This window comes from Podarcis erhardii (genome assembly GCF_964252035.2).
Source record: "Podarcis erhardii genome assembly, chromosome: 12".
Taxonomy (NCBI): Eukaryota; Metazoa; Chordata; class Lepidosauria; order Squamata; family Lacertidae; genus Podarcis; species Podarcis erhardii.
Window position 1 is genome coordinate 6,352,526 of NC_138513.1, and position 14,775 is coordinate 6,367,300.

Here is a 14,775-nt window from a genome sequence, read left to right on the forward strand (position 1 = left end):
GCAAGGGACACGGGTGGCGCTGTGGGTTAAACCACAGAGCCTAGGACTTGCCGATCAGAAGGTCTCTGGGTTATTTGTGGGGCGTAGGAATTCGTTCATTATTTTTTTCAAAATATAGTCCAGCCCCCCACAAGGTCTGAGGGACAGTGGACCGGCTCCCTGCTGAAAAAGTTTGCTGACCCCGTGCTCTAGGGACCCAAAGCTCAGATCAACCCTCTGCTTCTCTAGAGCTGCAATCCCGAACATAGTTCATCTGAGAGTAAACCCCACAGAATTCAGCTTGGGCATTGACCTGCCTAGGCTTGCGTTGGACCGGTCTGAGTCTTCCTCCTTGGACCCCAAGAGCTTCTGGGGTCCCTGCTCACTGTGGAAACAATCTACTAGTGGACTTCTCATGGGCATCTGTGGAGAACAGCTTGCTGGACCAGATGGACCAGATCCTGCAGAGCTCTTCTTGTTCTCCAGATACCCACGGAGGCTGACCTGCTGGCAACTCATGCACCCCAGTCTGCGAATGGGCTGATTGTGGTGCTTCGGTGGAGAGAGGGGAGACCGCTTTGCACGTGCCCAGGAGCCCCCACACCCCTCTCTCTCTCTCTCCGAATACCTTCTCCACCCAAGCCCTGCTTCCTGAAGCCAGGAGCTCTCCATAAAACCTGCCCTCTCGCCCGCGTGAGAAGTGCCACCACGACACCGGGTCAGTGGGCAGCTTTCTGGAGGCGCGGGTGGGGAGGCCATCTGCACTTGCTCAGAGGCAGTGGCGTAGCCTGGGGGGTGCAGAGGGGGCCGGCCGCACCGGGCGCAACATCTGGGGGTTAGGGTTAGGGGGCGCAAATCCACGGGTTAGGGGGCGCAAATCCACGGGTTAGGGGGTGCAAATTACTTGCCTTGCCCCGGGTGCTGACAACCCACGCTACGCCACTGCTCAGAGGCCCCCTTGTCTTCCTCATCTGTGATCTTAGCACGCACAGAGAGAGAGTGGGGACCCTGCAACCGAAGGCAACGGGAGTTTCTCGCTCCTGCTGCCTCCTCCTGGATGCTCAAGGGCGGGGAGGGGGGACCTGAGCGAGGCAGCCTCGGGCGGAGCGCACAGCGAGCGCAGGAGAAGGCGGCGGCTCTGCGGCAGTAGAGGAAGTTAGTTTGCCTGGGACTGGCCTTTTATTAGCGGCGGCGGCGGCGGCGGCTCCGGGCGCCTGCGATGCGCTTGTCTCTGCCGGAGCCGACGCGCTCGGGGCGGGCGTGAGGCGGAAAGGACGGCCGGCACCGGAGGCTGCCCTCATGGGGAGGCGCTCAGCCCAGCCGCGCAGCCCCCGTGCGCTCCCCGCCGCTTTCTTCTTCCTGCTGCCGGTAAGTGGCCGGAGAGAGGTCTCTTTCCTCTGCGGGGGAGGGGAGGAAGAGGTGCCTCTACGGGGAAAGCCCCCCCCCCCGCCCCGCGCGCACCTGCAGTTAGGGACCTGCGAAGCTGCTTGGTTGGTTGGTTCGGCCAGCTCCGTGGTGTCGACACGGACCGGCAGCGGCTCTCCGGGTTTTGCCCCCTCCCCCCCCCAAAAAGCGCCTTACCTGGAGATGTTTCCGAGGACCTTGCGCGCGCCACGAGGATGCTCTGGTACACATGTCTGCGACGCCTGGCTTGCTGTCCCATCCCCAGTGGTTGGGGGCAGAGGGTGAAGGCCCATAGGGGGTATTGCGCCCCCCCCCCCAGGAAGGAAGGGAGCGGGGAGCACATTGCAGGGCACAGAGGAACGCTGGGGCTATTTATTTCATACTATCATTGCAGAGTTAGAAGGGGTTCCAAAGGTCATCCATTCCAGCCCCCTTTTAATGCAGCTGAGGAGAGGGTTGTTGTGCTCAGATCTTGCTTGTGGACACCTGCCACCTTCTTTCTTTCTATATTTACGTCTTGCTTTTGCCCTGAGGTGGCGTACATGGTTTCTGCACGTGTGCGCACACACGTCACATTATCTTCACAACAATCCTGTGAGGTAGGGCCAGCAGCTCTGAGAACAAGATTCTGGGCTAGAAACCCCCTTCCCCCCCCCTTTTTATCAGTTTCTTTTTAAAAAATAACACAATCAGGGAACTCATTGCAATCTTTCCCTACATGCTTTGAGGTGCAATTGCCTCCACAACACACCCAAAGTTGGTGGTCCTTCCCTGAAGTAAGAAGAACGGAAAACACTCTGCACATGAACAGAGGACCTCTTTTTAGATACGTTTAATAATCACCTTGCTCATGGGGTGAGGGACAAGTCCTGCTGTTAACAACAAGCTCTGGGATTCAGCTCCCGTGTGCTTTGAATCAAGCCCCCTTCATAATTATTAGGGTTATTATAATTAACCACCTTGCGCCCTAAAAAGATGGTCACATCCAGATTTCAGCCTACGGTGAAATTTGTTTGTTTGTTCCCAGTGGCGATTGCAACTGCACCTTTTCACACTGGTACTTCCTTTGAACTGGGGGTCCCTAAGGCCCAAACCTAGGCTCAAATATCTGAGAGACAGCCTCCTCTCCTATGGACCCTCTCAGGTGTTAAGATCAGTAGAGGGGTCTCTTGTGGTAGATCCACTGCCGTCCTTCACACGGGGCCTTCTCTGCAGCAGCCCCTAAATTGTGGCAATCCCTCCCTGCAGAGGGATCTGGCCGCTTCACTGCATAGCTTTGGGTGAACAATGAAGATGCACCTTTTAAAATTTATTATTATCCTTTATTAAATTTGTCTACTGCTCAGTGCTTGCAGATCTGTTTTTTATTGCATTCTGTGCATTGCCTTGAGATGGGCTTAGGAGGCAATTATTATTATTACATAATAGGTTGTGTCAGGCGTCCATTTTTGTCGTTGTGTTCCCACAGTGGTGTGGCTGATAATTTCAGCTGGTTCCGATTGTGTGTCGATTTCAGTTCCTTGGGTGTCTTTCGCCATGTTCTATTCCTCTTGGTTGCACTGCACTATGGGTTTTGTAGTCTATAGCTAAATAAATGGATGGTTGCATTCCTGCACAATGAATACAAATGTATATTCCTCTTCCACCACATAGAGCTGCTAGGCTGCCTCCTGCCCCGGTGCGGATCAGGCCCATATATCTGCTTAGCTATTCAAGAAGTTAGCTCCATTATGCCATGCCCTGAAGGCATGTGTTGCGCATGAGAATAGCGATTTGGTGGACAAAGGGAAGAGACTGAAAAGTGTCAACAATACAAATGCGTTTGTTGTGGCAATGTTCAGGGTGGCATGAGAGGATATATTGTTTATTAATATTCTTCCTAACCTGCGCTAGCAAGTTCCTTTACTTAGCAGAGTTTACATTCCTCTTTTACATGCACAACAGATAGCTGGTTGCAGGCTTGTGTAAACCTCTCACAATCATACAATTCAGTATTGGTAAGTTCCCTTTTATCCCTGTTAAAAGAACAAAGACACGGCAATCTTATTTAAAGTCAGTAAAAGAAGTTTACTCACATCAGTTCACAGTTGGATCCCCAAAGGCAGACTTAGTTACATATATGTACATGTGGATCTACCCCTTATGGGGGAATAATCCAGCGCTTCTGCCGGCTGAGAGCTAGCAGAGCAGTCCTAGCTAAAAGCTGGTCAAACAAAGAAGGAAGTGAAAAAGAGAGGGTGTGGCAGCATGCCTTGTCCTTTTGTTACCTGGACAGGTAAGGTCAAGCCCACCTCTAGTCACATGCAAAAGGAAGGAGGCTCCAGTCAGGAGGAAAACAGGAAGGTTTCAACTGGCTGGACCAAACATTCCCCTGCATGTCCACTCTAGGAAAACAAGGAATGTTGTACTTGACTGCTCTCAGTGGATTACAACCCACATTTTTGTGTGGATACATATGTTTTGTACCAGCAGAAGATAGTGCAATAAATTAAGTCGTCACTAAGAATACACACAGTTTCGGGTGTAAAGGATGGAATGTCACAAACAGCATGATCGACAATACATAATGTTTGCTCAAGCAAGCATGGCTCGTAAGTAGATTTTGTTGTAAGTTCAGTGGATTTTGGAATGGCTGCCAGAATGATTTGGACCAGACTTTGGAAGTAATGGACTTTTAATATTTAATTCAAATTCTGGGGTTTGTTTTAAATCCGGCAATTAGGAAAGCTTAATGTCTGCTTTGGAACATAGGAAACTGCCTTATAGAAACTCACATTATGCATCCCTCTAGCTCGGTACTATCTCCAAGTGTGGAACCTGTGAGGCATGTGAACCTTATGAAGTTTCTGGACTACAGTTCCCATCATCCCTGACCATTAGCCTTGTTGGCTTGGGCTTATGGGAGTTGGAGTCAGGGGGTTGGACTAGATGACCCTCAGGGTCCCTCCCAATGCTACAATTCTATGATTCTATGATATGTGTAAATAAAACCTTCTACGATTCTGTGATTCTATAAGAGGCCAGGGTGTCAAACACATCAGTGATTAAATAATGCAATAAAAATATCTCAAAATCCATATATATGAAAACAATTAAAAACAATTCCAATTTGGGTGTAGACTGGGATGAATATCTCTGCTTAAGGGGCATGTTGAAAGATCCTTAGTAGGTTCCAGAAACACAGTAGAGATGGCACCTGAATAATATTTCATGGGAGGGGATGTCAAAAGGTAGGTGCCACCACAGTGAAGACCCTGTTCCTATATCATATGGAATGGACCTTCTGATAAGATAGTATCTACAAGCAAGGATGGAGGAGCCTCTGACCTAGTCAGACTACAACTCCCATTGTTCCTAATCATTGGCCATGCTGGTTGGGGCAGATGGGAGTTGGATTTTGACAACATCTGGAGAACCGCAGTCCCCCACCAAGTTGCAGTTCTGTGCAAAAGCTGGATGTGGTTGCCTTTTTAAAATAAAATAAAACATACAAATTATAACCAGGCATAAATCCCCACCACTGTGTGAAACAATGTAGGCTGAATCTTAATTTCTGATGAAACCTTAATCTGTAGCAATGGTTTGACAGTTTGAGGCGAAGATATTCTGCAGCTCGGGAAAAACAAAAAAATATTTGGGTAATGGCATCGCTTTGCAGCAGTTCACACGCCTTTGACTTAAGGAATTGACTTTCTGTTTTCAGATGCGCAACTACTTTATTTGTTTTAAGTTAGCCACAAAATGTAACTTAATAATCAAACAAATGTATCATCAGGGTACATGTATCAGAAAGTTTGCAGTTCTCCATTGAATGTACACTTGGTGACTGTGTCATGTGTGGAATGGCTCTTATTCCTTTCCTGATGGGTCCGTTCAGGATTGGCCATGACTCAATAGAGTCAGATTCCACATAGTGATTTATACAGTTCATAATGCAAACATTCCCCATCTTGTAATGTTCAATTATATTACGAGATGAGCACGGTTTCCCTGAATTTCTTCAACACAAAATGCAGGGCAAGCTTGTGAATGTGTGCAGTCAGCAAGGTGTCTTGGCAAATGTAGTATCTCAAGGTATCTGAGTAGGTAAAAAGGTAACCCCTGAACGGTTAAGTCTAGTCAAAGGCGACTATGGGGTTGCGGCGCTCATCTTGCTTTCAGGCCAAGGGAGCCGGCGTTTGTCCACAGACAGCTTTCTGGGTCATGTGGCAAGCATGGCTAAACTGCTTCTGGCACAACAGGACATCGTGATGGAAACCAGAGTGCATGGAAACGCCATTTACCTTCTCACTGCAGCGGTACCTATTTATCTACTTGCAGTGGCATGCTTTCGAACTGTAGGTTGGCAGGAGCTGGGACACAGCAACGGGAGCTCACCCTGCTGCAGGGATTCGAACTGCTGACCTTCTGATCAGCAAGCCCAAGAAGGTCAGTGGTTTAGACCACAGAGCCACCTGCATCCCTGGTATCTGAGTATGCAATAGGAACACAGTGTGCCCTGGATACCACATGTGTTGTTGAAGCTATTGCTGTTGGTGTTTAGTCATTTAGTCATATCTAACTCTTCGTGACCCCATGGCCCAGAGCACACCAGGCACTCCTGTCTTCCACTGCTTCCCACAGTTTGGTCAAACTCATGCTGGTAGCTTCAAGAACACGGTCCAACCATCTCGTCCTCTGTCGTCCCCTTCTCCTTGTGCCCTCCATCTTTCCCAACATCAGGGGCTTTTCCAGGGAGTCTTCTCTTCTCATGAGGTGGCCAAAGTATTGGAGCCTCAGCTTCAGGATCTGTCCTTCCAGTGAGCACTCAGGGCTGATTTCCTTCAGGATCAGGTGTGATCTTCTTACAGTCTATGGGACTCTCAAGAGTCTCCTCCAGCACCATAATTCCAAAGCATCAATTCTTCGACGATCAGCCTTCTTTATGGTCCAGCTCTCATTGAAGCGCTAGTGTACCACTTTAAACAGTCATGGTTTCCCCCAAAGAGTTCTGGGAGGTGTAGTTTGTTCAGGGTGCTGAGAGTTGTTAGGAGACCTCTCTGTTCCTCCCTCTGAGCCGCATTTCCTAGAATTCTCTGTGAAGAGGGACTGATTGTTAAACCGCTCTAGGAATTGTAGCCCTGGGAGGGGAATAGGGGTTTTCCTAAGAGCTTTAAGCACCCCTCAACAAACGACACCTTCCAACATTATTTGGGGAAAGAGGCTTACTTGTGAGTAGCTCCTGCATGAAGTAGCTCCTCCTGCACAGCAGGAGACATCTCTAAGCCTTAGAAAATTTCTCACCAGATGGGAGAGGGCTCTTGTGGTCGAATCCTGTTTGCCGGTTTCCCACAGGCATCTGGCTGGTCCTTGTGAGATCATGATGCTGGACAACGTGGGCCATCGGCCTGATCCAGTAGGTTCTCATGTTCTTCACATCATTTCTGGGCTTCCTGGAGGCATCTGATAGGACAGTATGAAAAAATGAAAAGATGAATCCTTTGTCTCTGTCAAAAATATATATTGCAGGGCATCCCTTACACCTGGAATGCAGGTAAAGCCTTTTTGAGCTATAATATCTGGTTATGAGGCTTGTTTAAGCTGGAATTTCACCCCAATTTTCCTCTCGGTATGAATGAGTGGCTGGAGGAATAAGTGTCTATTAATGGGATTTCTTGACTTCTCGAGTTTTGGCTGTGTGTTTGTTCTGCTGCTCTGGGGGATCCATTTGAATGTGCTCAAACAAAAGTGGGTTTTAACACAGTAGCTAGCTTGATCTTTTGGCCCAATAAAAGACCAACGAATGAGTAAAAATGCACAGCTTTTCCCGAGTTAAAAGGGGAAGGTATGCTTCTAGATTTTGACTATGCTGGAGGTTTGCTTGCTAGTCATTTTAATGTTTTTTGAACACTTCAGAACTGTTACCTGAGGATAAATTTATGTTGGATTAATTTCAGCTTTAACAGTTGCATCTTTCTAGTGTGGTCACCGCTGCTGTGGCATTCAAAAGCAAGCTTCCTCCAACAAATGGTGGTAGAACGGAGTCACTGGAGTTATTAGGACGCGGGTGGCGATGTGGGTTAAACCACAGAGCCTAGGACTTGCCAATCAGAAGGTCAGCGGTTCGAATCCCCGTGACGGGGTGAGCTCCCGTTGCTCGGTCCCTGCTCCTGCCAAACTAGCAGTTCGAAAGCACGTCAAAGTGCAAGTAGATAAATAGGTACTGCTCCGGCAGGAAGGTAAATGGCATTTCCATGTGCTGCTCTGGTTCACCAGAAGCGGCTTAGTCATGCTGGCCACATGACCCGGAAGCTGTACGCCGGCTCCCTTGGCCAATAAAGCGAGATGAACACTGCAACCCCAGAGTCGGCCACAACTAGACCTAATGGTCAGGGGTCCCTTTACCTTTACCTTAGGGGAGGCTTAGCAGAATATACCTGAGGGTGGATGATATCCTAACCGCCAGTTGACCTTCCCAAGTTTTAAAAAATTAACGCTATTCTTCTTGAATCTGCTGAGATGTACAAGAATGCCTCCTGAATAATTTAAACATGGGTTTTGTTCTCAGTGTTTTTGGGGTGGTTTTTTTTTTAAAGATGTAAGCTAAATGAAAGAGAAAACCCATTAAAAATAGAGAATATTCAAGCCAGCGTTTTGTAGTGCTTTGGGCACAGTAAATATTCATGAAGGTCTGCAGCAGTGCCGAGGGCCTCCTTGTCTGGTTGAGAAGTGCCAAACGGATTTGCCAGACAGCTCTGGGACTTCTGAGATGTGAATTTTGTAAAAGCCACTGTGTGGTATGTTGTTCTTTATCAATATGAGGTGTTGGCAAAACCAGGAAATCTTCTTGCACATCAGGAACTGGTTAAACAACAGGAAGCCGAGAGCAGGAATGAACAGACAGTCCTCCCAACGAAAAGCTCCCAGTGAAAAAATATTTATTGTGAGGAAAGTGGGGTGTTTAGTTCAGAGAAAGAGCAAGTAAGAGTTGACCTGACGGAAGTGTACAAAATTACACAGGATGTACAAAGGGTGGACAAAGAGAAAAATATTTCTCCCTCTCTCACAACACAACATCTCAGGGACATCCAACAAGGCTGCATTATTCAGGACAGACAAAAATGAAATATTCCTTCACATGCCACAGACTTAAATGAGCATTTCTCAAACTTTGGTCTCCAGATGTTTTGGACTACAGTTCCCAGCGTCCCTGACCACTGGTCTTGCTAGCTAGGGATGATGGAAGTTGAAGTCCAAAAATAGCTGGAGACCCAAGTTTGAAAAATACTGGCTTAAACTATAGAACACATTCCCACTGCCGGGTATAAATTTACAGTGGTACCTCGGGTTAAGAACTTAATTTGTTCCAGAGGTCTGTTCTTAACCAGAAACTGTTCTTAACCTGAGGTACCACTTTAGCTAATGGGGCCTCCTGCTGCCGCCACATGATTTCTGTTCTCATCCTGAGTCAAAATTTATTAACCTGAGGTACTATTTCTGGGTTAGCGGAGTCTGTAACCTGAAGCGTCTGTAACCTGAGGTACCACTGTAGTGAGGGAAGATCTTAATTTAGTTAGATACATGAAGATGGACAGCATTTTTATTTCCCCATACGTAAACCTGAGGTACCACTGTATACCAGATTGGTTTCCCCAGCCACTCTGCGCAGCTCCCAACAGAATATTAAAACATGATAAAACATCAGATAGCTGGATGATGGGGGTGGAGACGCTCCTTCAGGTATGCTGGGAACCAAAGAATCCTGGAAACTGTAGTTTGCTCAGGGTGCCCGAGTATTGATAGGAGACCCCCCCCCCCCGTTCCCCTCACAAAACACACAATGCAAACATCACAGTATACCGTGGCGAAACACATCATGAAAGAATCTGTGGGTGAAGGTTCCTATTCTTTTTATTTTGAAAATGCAGTGTCTCAATTCTACAATTCCCAGAGTGGTTTAGCAATCAATCCCTCTTACCAGGGAACTCAGGGGAATGTAGTTCTGTGAGGGGAATAGGGATCTCCTAATAATGGCTCTCAGCACCCTAAAAAAACCTACAGCTCCCAGAATTCTTTAGGGGAAGCCATGTTGACAGCAGTCACGAAATTAAAAGACGCCTGCTTCTTGGGAGAAAAGCAATGACAAACCTAGACAGCATCTTAAAAAGCAGAGACATCACCTTGCCAACAAAGGTCAATATAGTTAAAGCCATGGTTTTCCCAGTAGTGATGTATGGAAGTGAGAGCTGGACGATAAGGAAGGCTGATCGCCAAAGAATGGATGCTTTTGAATTATGGTGCTGGAGGAGACTCTTTTTTTTTCTTTTTTTTAAAATATTTTTTATTAAGGATTTTCTTGTTTTACAGAAGTGTAGTGCCTCGTTTTTTGTTTTTTGTTTCCTTCTTCTTCTTCCATGTAACGTTTTTACAAATCCGTTTCATTTGTTGAGGCATTAGGGGGAGAAGAAAACAGAAAGAAAAAAGAAAGGGGGGTGGGGAGAGGGAGGATGGATGGGGGTGGGGTCGGGTGGCGGTGTTTCTATTATGTTTAATGTATGTAGAGTTTGGTGTCAGCGTTGCTTGTGTTGTTCACTTGTGTTCCTTTGGTGGTGAGAGAGGTTGGGGTTGGCTTAGGGTGTGATTGTTTGCTTGTGATTGGCTGTGGTGATCTTTGTTTTCGTGTGTGAGTGAGGTGGGTGGGTGTTTTGGATCAGGTTAGCCATATTGATTTGTATGCTGTTGGTGGATTATTGTCATTGTCCTGTTGGGCTGTGTATGTGATAAAGGGGAGCCATACCGGGGTGAAGGCGTCTTCTTCTGTTTGTCCCCGTGTCAGTTTCAGTTTATTAGTTAATTTTTCTAGTAGGGCTGTTTCCCATACTATTTGGTACCATTGGTCCATGCTTACTCCTGACAGGTCTCTCCAGTGTCTGGTTATGATGTTTCTGGCTGCTGAGAGCAGGTGGGTTATGAGTTCTTTGTGGTGTAAATGGGCATTGTTGTCTTGGAAGATGTTTAGTAGGGCCAATTCTGGGGTGATGTCTATTACTTGCTTAGTTATTTTACATATTTCTCGTATGGCTGTTGTCCAGAATAGTTGAATTTTGGGACACTCCCACCACATGTGGAGGTATGTGCCTGTGGAGGTGCACCCTCTCCAGCATTTTGGTGAGGTTCCTGGGTGTATTAGCGCTAGTTTCCTTGGTGTTAGGTACCACCTGTAGGTGAGTTTCAGTGTGAGTTCTTTTCTTTTCGTTGATATGGATTTAAAGGGGGGTTTAGACCACATTCTGGTCCATTGAGTGGGGTTAATCTCATAGCCTATGTCATTCTCCCATGGTTTTTTGATTGTGTCTAGGGGATTTGCGGGATTTTGGAGTAGTATTTTGTATATTGCGGATACCGTCCCTTTACCGTTTCCCTTTGTTGTTAGAAGGAGGTTTTCGAAGGTTGTCAGGGGCCTAGTTGCTGCTGATTTTACTGTTGGGTTGTTTAAGAAGGCATGTAGTTGGTGTTGTGTTAACCAGGTCATTTGGGTGTCTTCTAGTTTTTCTTGTATTTCTTGTGTTGACAAGGGTTTGTTATTTTTATAAAAGTCTATTAGGCGATATAAGCCTTTGGTTCGCCAGGTTTTTGTCTGGAGATTTTGTGCTGCATGGTAGAATAATGGGTGGTACGCCAGGGGGATTAGTGGGGATGGGGTTGGGGATAGTTTGCCTATTTGTGTTTTCCATGCTTTGAGCATGGTCTGTGTGTACCTGTTAAGTGTTGTGGGAATTTTCTTTAGTTTGTTTGGGAGGAGTCGGTATGTTGTGGTGCAGGTGTTTTCAATTGTGTCCCTCTCTAGGTGTACCCATTGTTTTGTCTCATCTTCTAGTATATATGGGATTATATGGCGTATTTGGTTGGCATTGTAATATGCTTCTATGTTGGGGATTCCCCATCCTCCTTCTGAGGTGGGGAGGTGCAGGTATTTGGGGCTTATTCTTGGTTTTTTATGTGAGAAGATGAAAGAGTGTAGTTTTCTCTGCCAACTGCGAAGTTGGGTTGAGGGGATCCAGATTGGGAGGGTTTGGAATAGGTAGGTTAGTTTTGGGAGTGTGATCATTTTGATCATGGCTATTTTGTCTGAGAGAGTGAAATTCATGTTATCTGGAGGAGACTCTTGAGTGTCCCATGGACTGCAAGAAGATCAAGCCTCTCCATTCTGAAGGAAATCAGCCCTGAGTGCTCAGTGGAAGGACAGATCCTGAAGCTGAGGCTCCAATACTTTGGCCACCTCATGAGAAGAGAAGACTCCCTGGAAAAGACCCTGATGCTGGGAAAGATGGAGGGCACAAGGAGAAGGGGACGACAGAGACGAGATGGCTGGACAGTGTTCTCGAAGCTACCAGCATGAGTTTGACCAAACTGCGGGAGGCAGTGGAAGACAGGAGTGCCTGGCGTGCTCTGGTTTGTTTTTTTTTAAATATAATATTTATTGAAGTTTCAAATAAAACAAATACACAAAAAGACAGAAAAAACACAAAACAAGTATACTTTCAGTCCTTATTTTCTTATACCTTATTTCCCACGACTTCCTCTCGCCTCCCCTTCTTGTATTCCAATTCCAAATGTTAGTTCAAGAAGTTCTTAAGTTTTTACCTTATTTCATTATTATATCAGTCCTTCTACTTAAACCCTTTTTTCCAAGGTCGACCCAGATTCCCTTCCACGAATTTCCCAATTTTATATTAATAGCAAACCAAAAATACAAAATAAGAAATATCAAAGAAAGTATTTATACAACCTTTGGATTGATCAAACCCCACCCTCCCTTTCCCGGTTTCAATCCCCAAACCAATGTCCAACAGTCCATATTCTATCAGCCTGGTGATCTCACATCAGAGGCTTTTAAGTCTCTCTCAGTTCCTCTTTGCCGGTTCTTTGGATAGTCCTTCATATTGAGGCCCGGGTCTCGGAGGAGCACAATCCCAAAAAAGTCCATATTTCTTCCGGCCAGGCCTCCATGTTTGGAAAAATTCATGAATTTAAATGTCCCAAGTGCTCGAACATCCATCTTAATCAAATTTGTAATCCACAAGTCTTCAGGTCTCCATCTAAATAAGTCTCTCCATTCTTCCTTCTCCAATTCAAGCCAAATGTTCATCATCCAGTTCTTATTTTCCTTTGTGACCTTCCTGCCAGGCCTCTGGCCTTCCTTAGCCTTCTGCAACATTATAACTCCTCCTTCCTTTCCCTCCAGATCCTCATATTTCTCTTCCACTTGTTCCACTTTCTCAGATTTTTCAAGTTTCTTTCCCTGCTCAGCTGCAAAGTCTTTTATTTCCGCTGCAGGGGCTTTTGGTTCAAAGACGAAGACTTGAGTCAAGTCCCTTCCATTTCCAGTAAAGTTGTTTACTGTTTCATTCAGTCCCATGACCCCTGTAGCCAAAATATTACTTTGTTCTTGAAGCTTTCCCAAGAGATAAAAAGTCTTGTTCAACTCAGTGAGTATTTTTCCACTTCCAGCCATTCTTGCAGTGTCCCAAAACTCCCTCTAGAGGGATTGTGGATATTTACTATCCTTCTAATTCCAGTCCCAAAAACAAAATAACTTATTTTTCGACAATTTATAACCAAAATGTAACAAATCCAACTGGCAAAGGCAGCAAAAACAATGTTACTTTGTATTCCTCAACTTTGACAGCTAATTTTGACAGCTGTCAAAGTCTTCTGTATCTTTCCAACAGGCTCTCTCGCTGATCACTCCCGGGTCCCGGGGGTTGCGCAGCTCTCAAAATCCACTCTTATCCTCCAGCAAAATTACTTATACTGTCCAATCGTGAAATTAATAACTTTGTTCAGTTACAATAAAAGATATTCTCTCGACCTTAGTTATTTAGTCCTTGCTTTAAGTTGTCTACAAGACGGGGAGACGGACTTCCTTTTTGTATCTTCCCCGGTCGTACCAAATTCCAAGAAAAAAATTCCTTTTTAAGTCCAATTTCTATATTACTCACGGGTTGTTGCTTTTTAGTCCGAATGTTCTCAGGAAAAAGTCAGCGCTCTCCGTCCATGGCATGCGGCTTCACTCAGCAGGGGAAGCAGAGGACTCTCAGCACCACGCCGCTCCCCATCCCCCGTTCCGAAGCCTTTAAAAAGGCTCCTTCACAGGTCGGGGGGCGCAAATGGTGCCCGCCGAGTCACCAAGTCCACAGGCTTCTGCGCCTGTGGTTTCTAAGGGTCCCCGCGTCGCCGGCACGGCAGAACCCGATCCCTGCAGAGCTGATTCCCTCCGGAGCTCGGAGGGAATCCGCCATTAGACGTTGGCACTAACCCGGAAGTCCTCTGGCGTGCTCTGGTCCATGGGGTCACGAAGAGTTGTACATGACTAAATGACTAAGCAACAACAACATGTTGGCAGTGGGTTCCCTCCGGGATGGGCGGCCATTTTGCCCCATGAGTCCCCCAAACTCTACGGAGAAAAGTCGCCGCAGGGAAATGTGTTATTTCACAGTTGCTTCTTCTTCACATGGAGCAGCACAAACTCAGTTTTAACCTTGAGGGTGAACAAATAGGGACTAATTGCATGGAAATGTCATCCGTTACGGTGGCATTTCCCCCATAAAAACGAACGGCACAAAATCACTGTTTCTCATCTCTGCTGCGGTGAAGGCTAAGTGCACTTCACTCAGTGCCCTTGCTTAGGAACCCATCTGTATTTATAGACGCTAAACAACAGGAGCTACCAAACTCCATAGCCTTATTTTTCCTAAGTAAATAAGACTAATCAAAGTGCTACAAAGTTCAGAGTAATCCTGGCTGAATTACCGAAAGCCTTACTTGAATGGTTTTGAAGGGCGAGTAAATACGGAGCAGTCGAGATGGAGATTAACAATGAATTGTGTGTCCCCTTTTAACTTTCACACCAGTAGGAGACAATCAGGGGCTTGGAAAGCTGGAACAGGATCTGCCTTGGCATGTCGATGGGTCTGGAATCCCATGGACTAATCGCCAGTGTTTTGAATCACTGGAAACACACTGGTGTTTTGTGTGCGTACCTGGAGGGGGGAGTTTATTGGCATGTCTCTCCCCCAATATCCAAGTGGTGAGAGATTTGGGGAGGTGTCCAGTGCTTACCCTGGGTTAACTTTGCTTGGAATTGTGGGAATGTTGAGGATAGGAGGAGAGGATATATTGATCAAATATGATCCTAACTCACGCTAGTGAGTTGGTAGCAGAGCACATTCCATGTATATCTCAGGAAGCTAGTTGGTAGATTCGTTAGAATCTCTTGAGTTAAGCAGTCCAGTCTGGCTTATCCAGATTGGATTGTTCCTGGTAAATTCCCCTTTAAAAGGTAAAGGGACCCCTGACCATTAGGTCCAGTCGTGACCGACTCTGGGGTTGCGACGCTCATCTCGCTTTATT

General features: G+C 46.4%; 1 protein-coding gene across 1 annotated transcript in view; it reads left to right on the plus strand.

Annotated features, from left to right (window-relative positions):
- The first annotated feature begins 934 nt into the window (after window positions 1-934).
- Window positions 935-14,775, plus strand: part of CRHR2 (corticotropin releasing hormone receptor 2) — a 202,206-nt gene continuing 188,365 nt past the window's right edge. Inside the window, exon 1 of the mRNA XM_081834465.1 lies at window positions 935-1,347. Coding sequence (XP_081690591.1) covers window positions 1,279-1,347 — 69 coding nt within the window. The 5' untranslated portion in view covers window positions 935-1,278. The remainder of the gene's footprint in view (window positions 1,348-14,775) is intronic.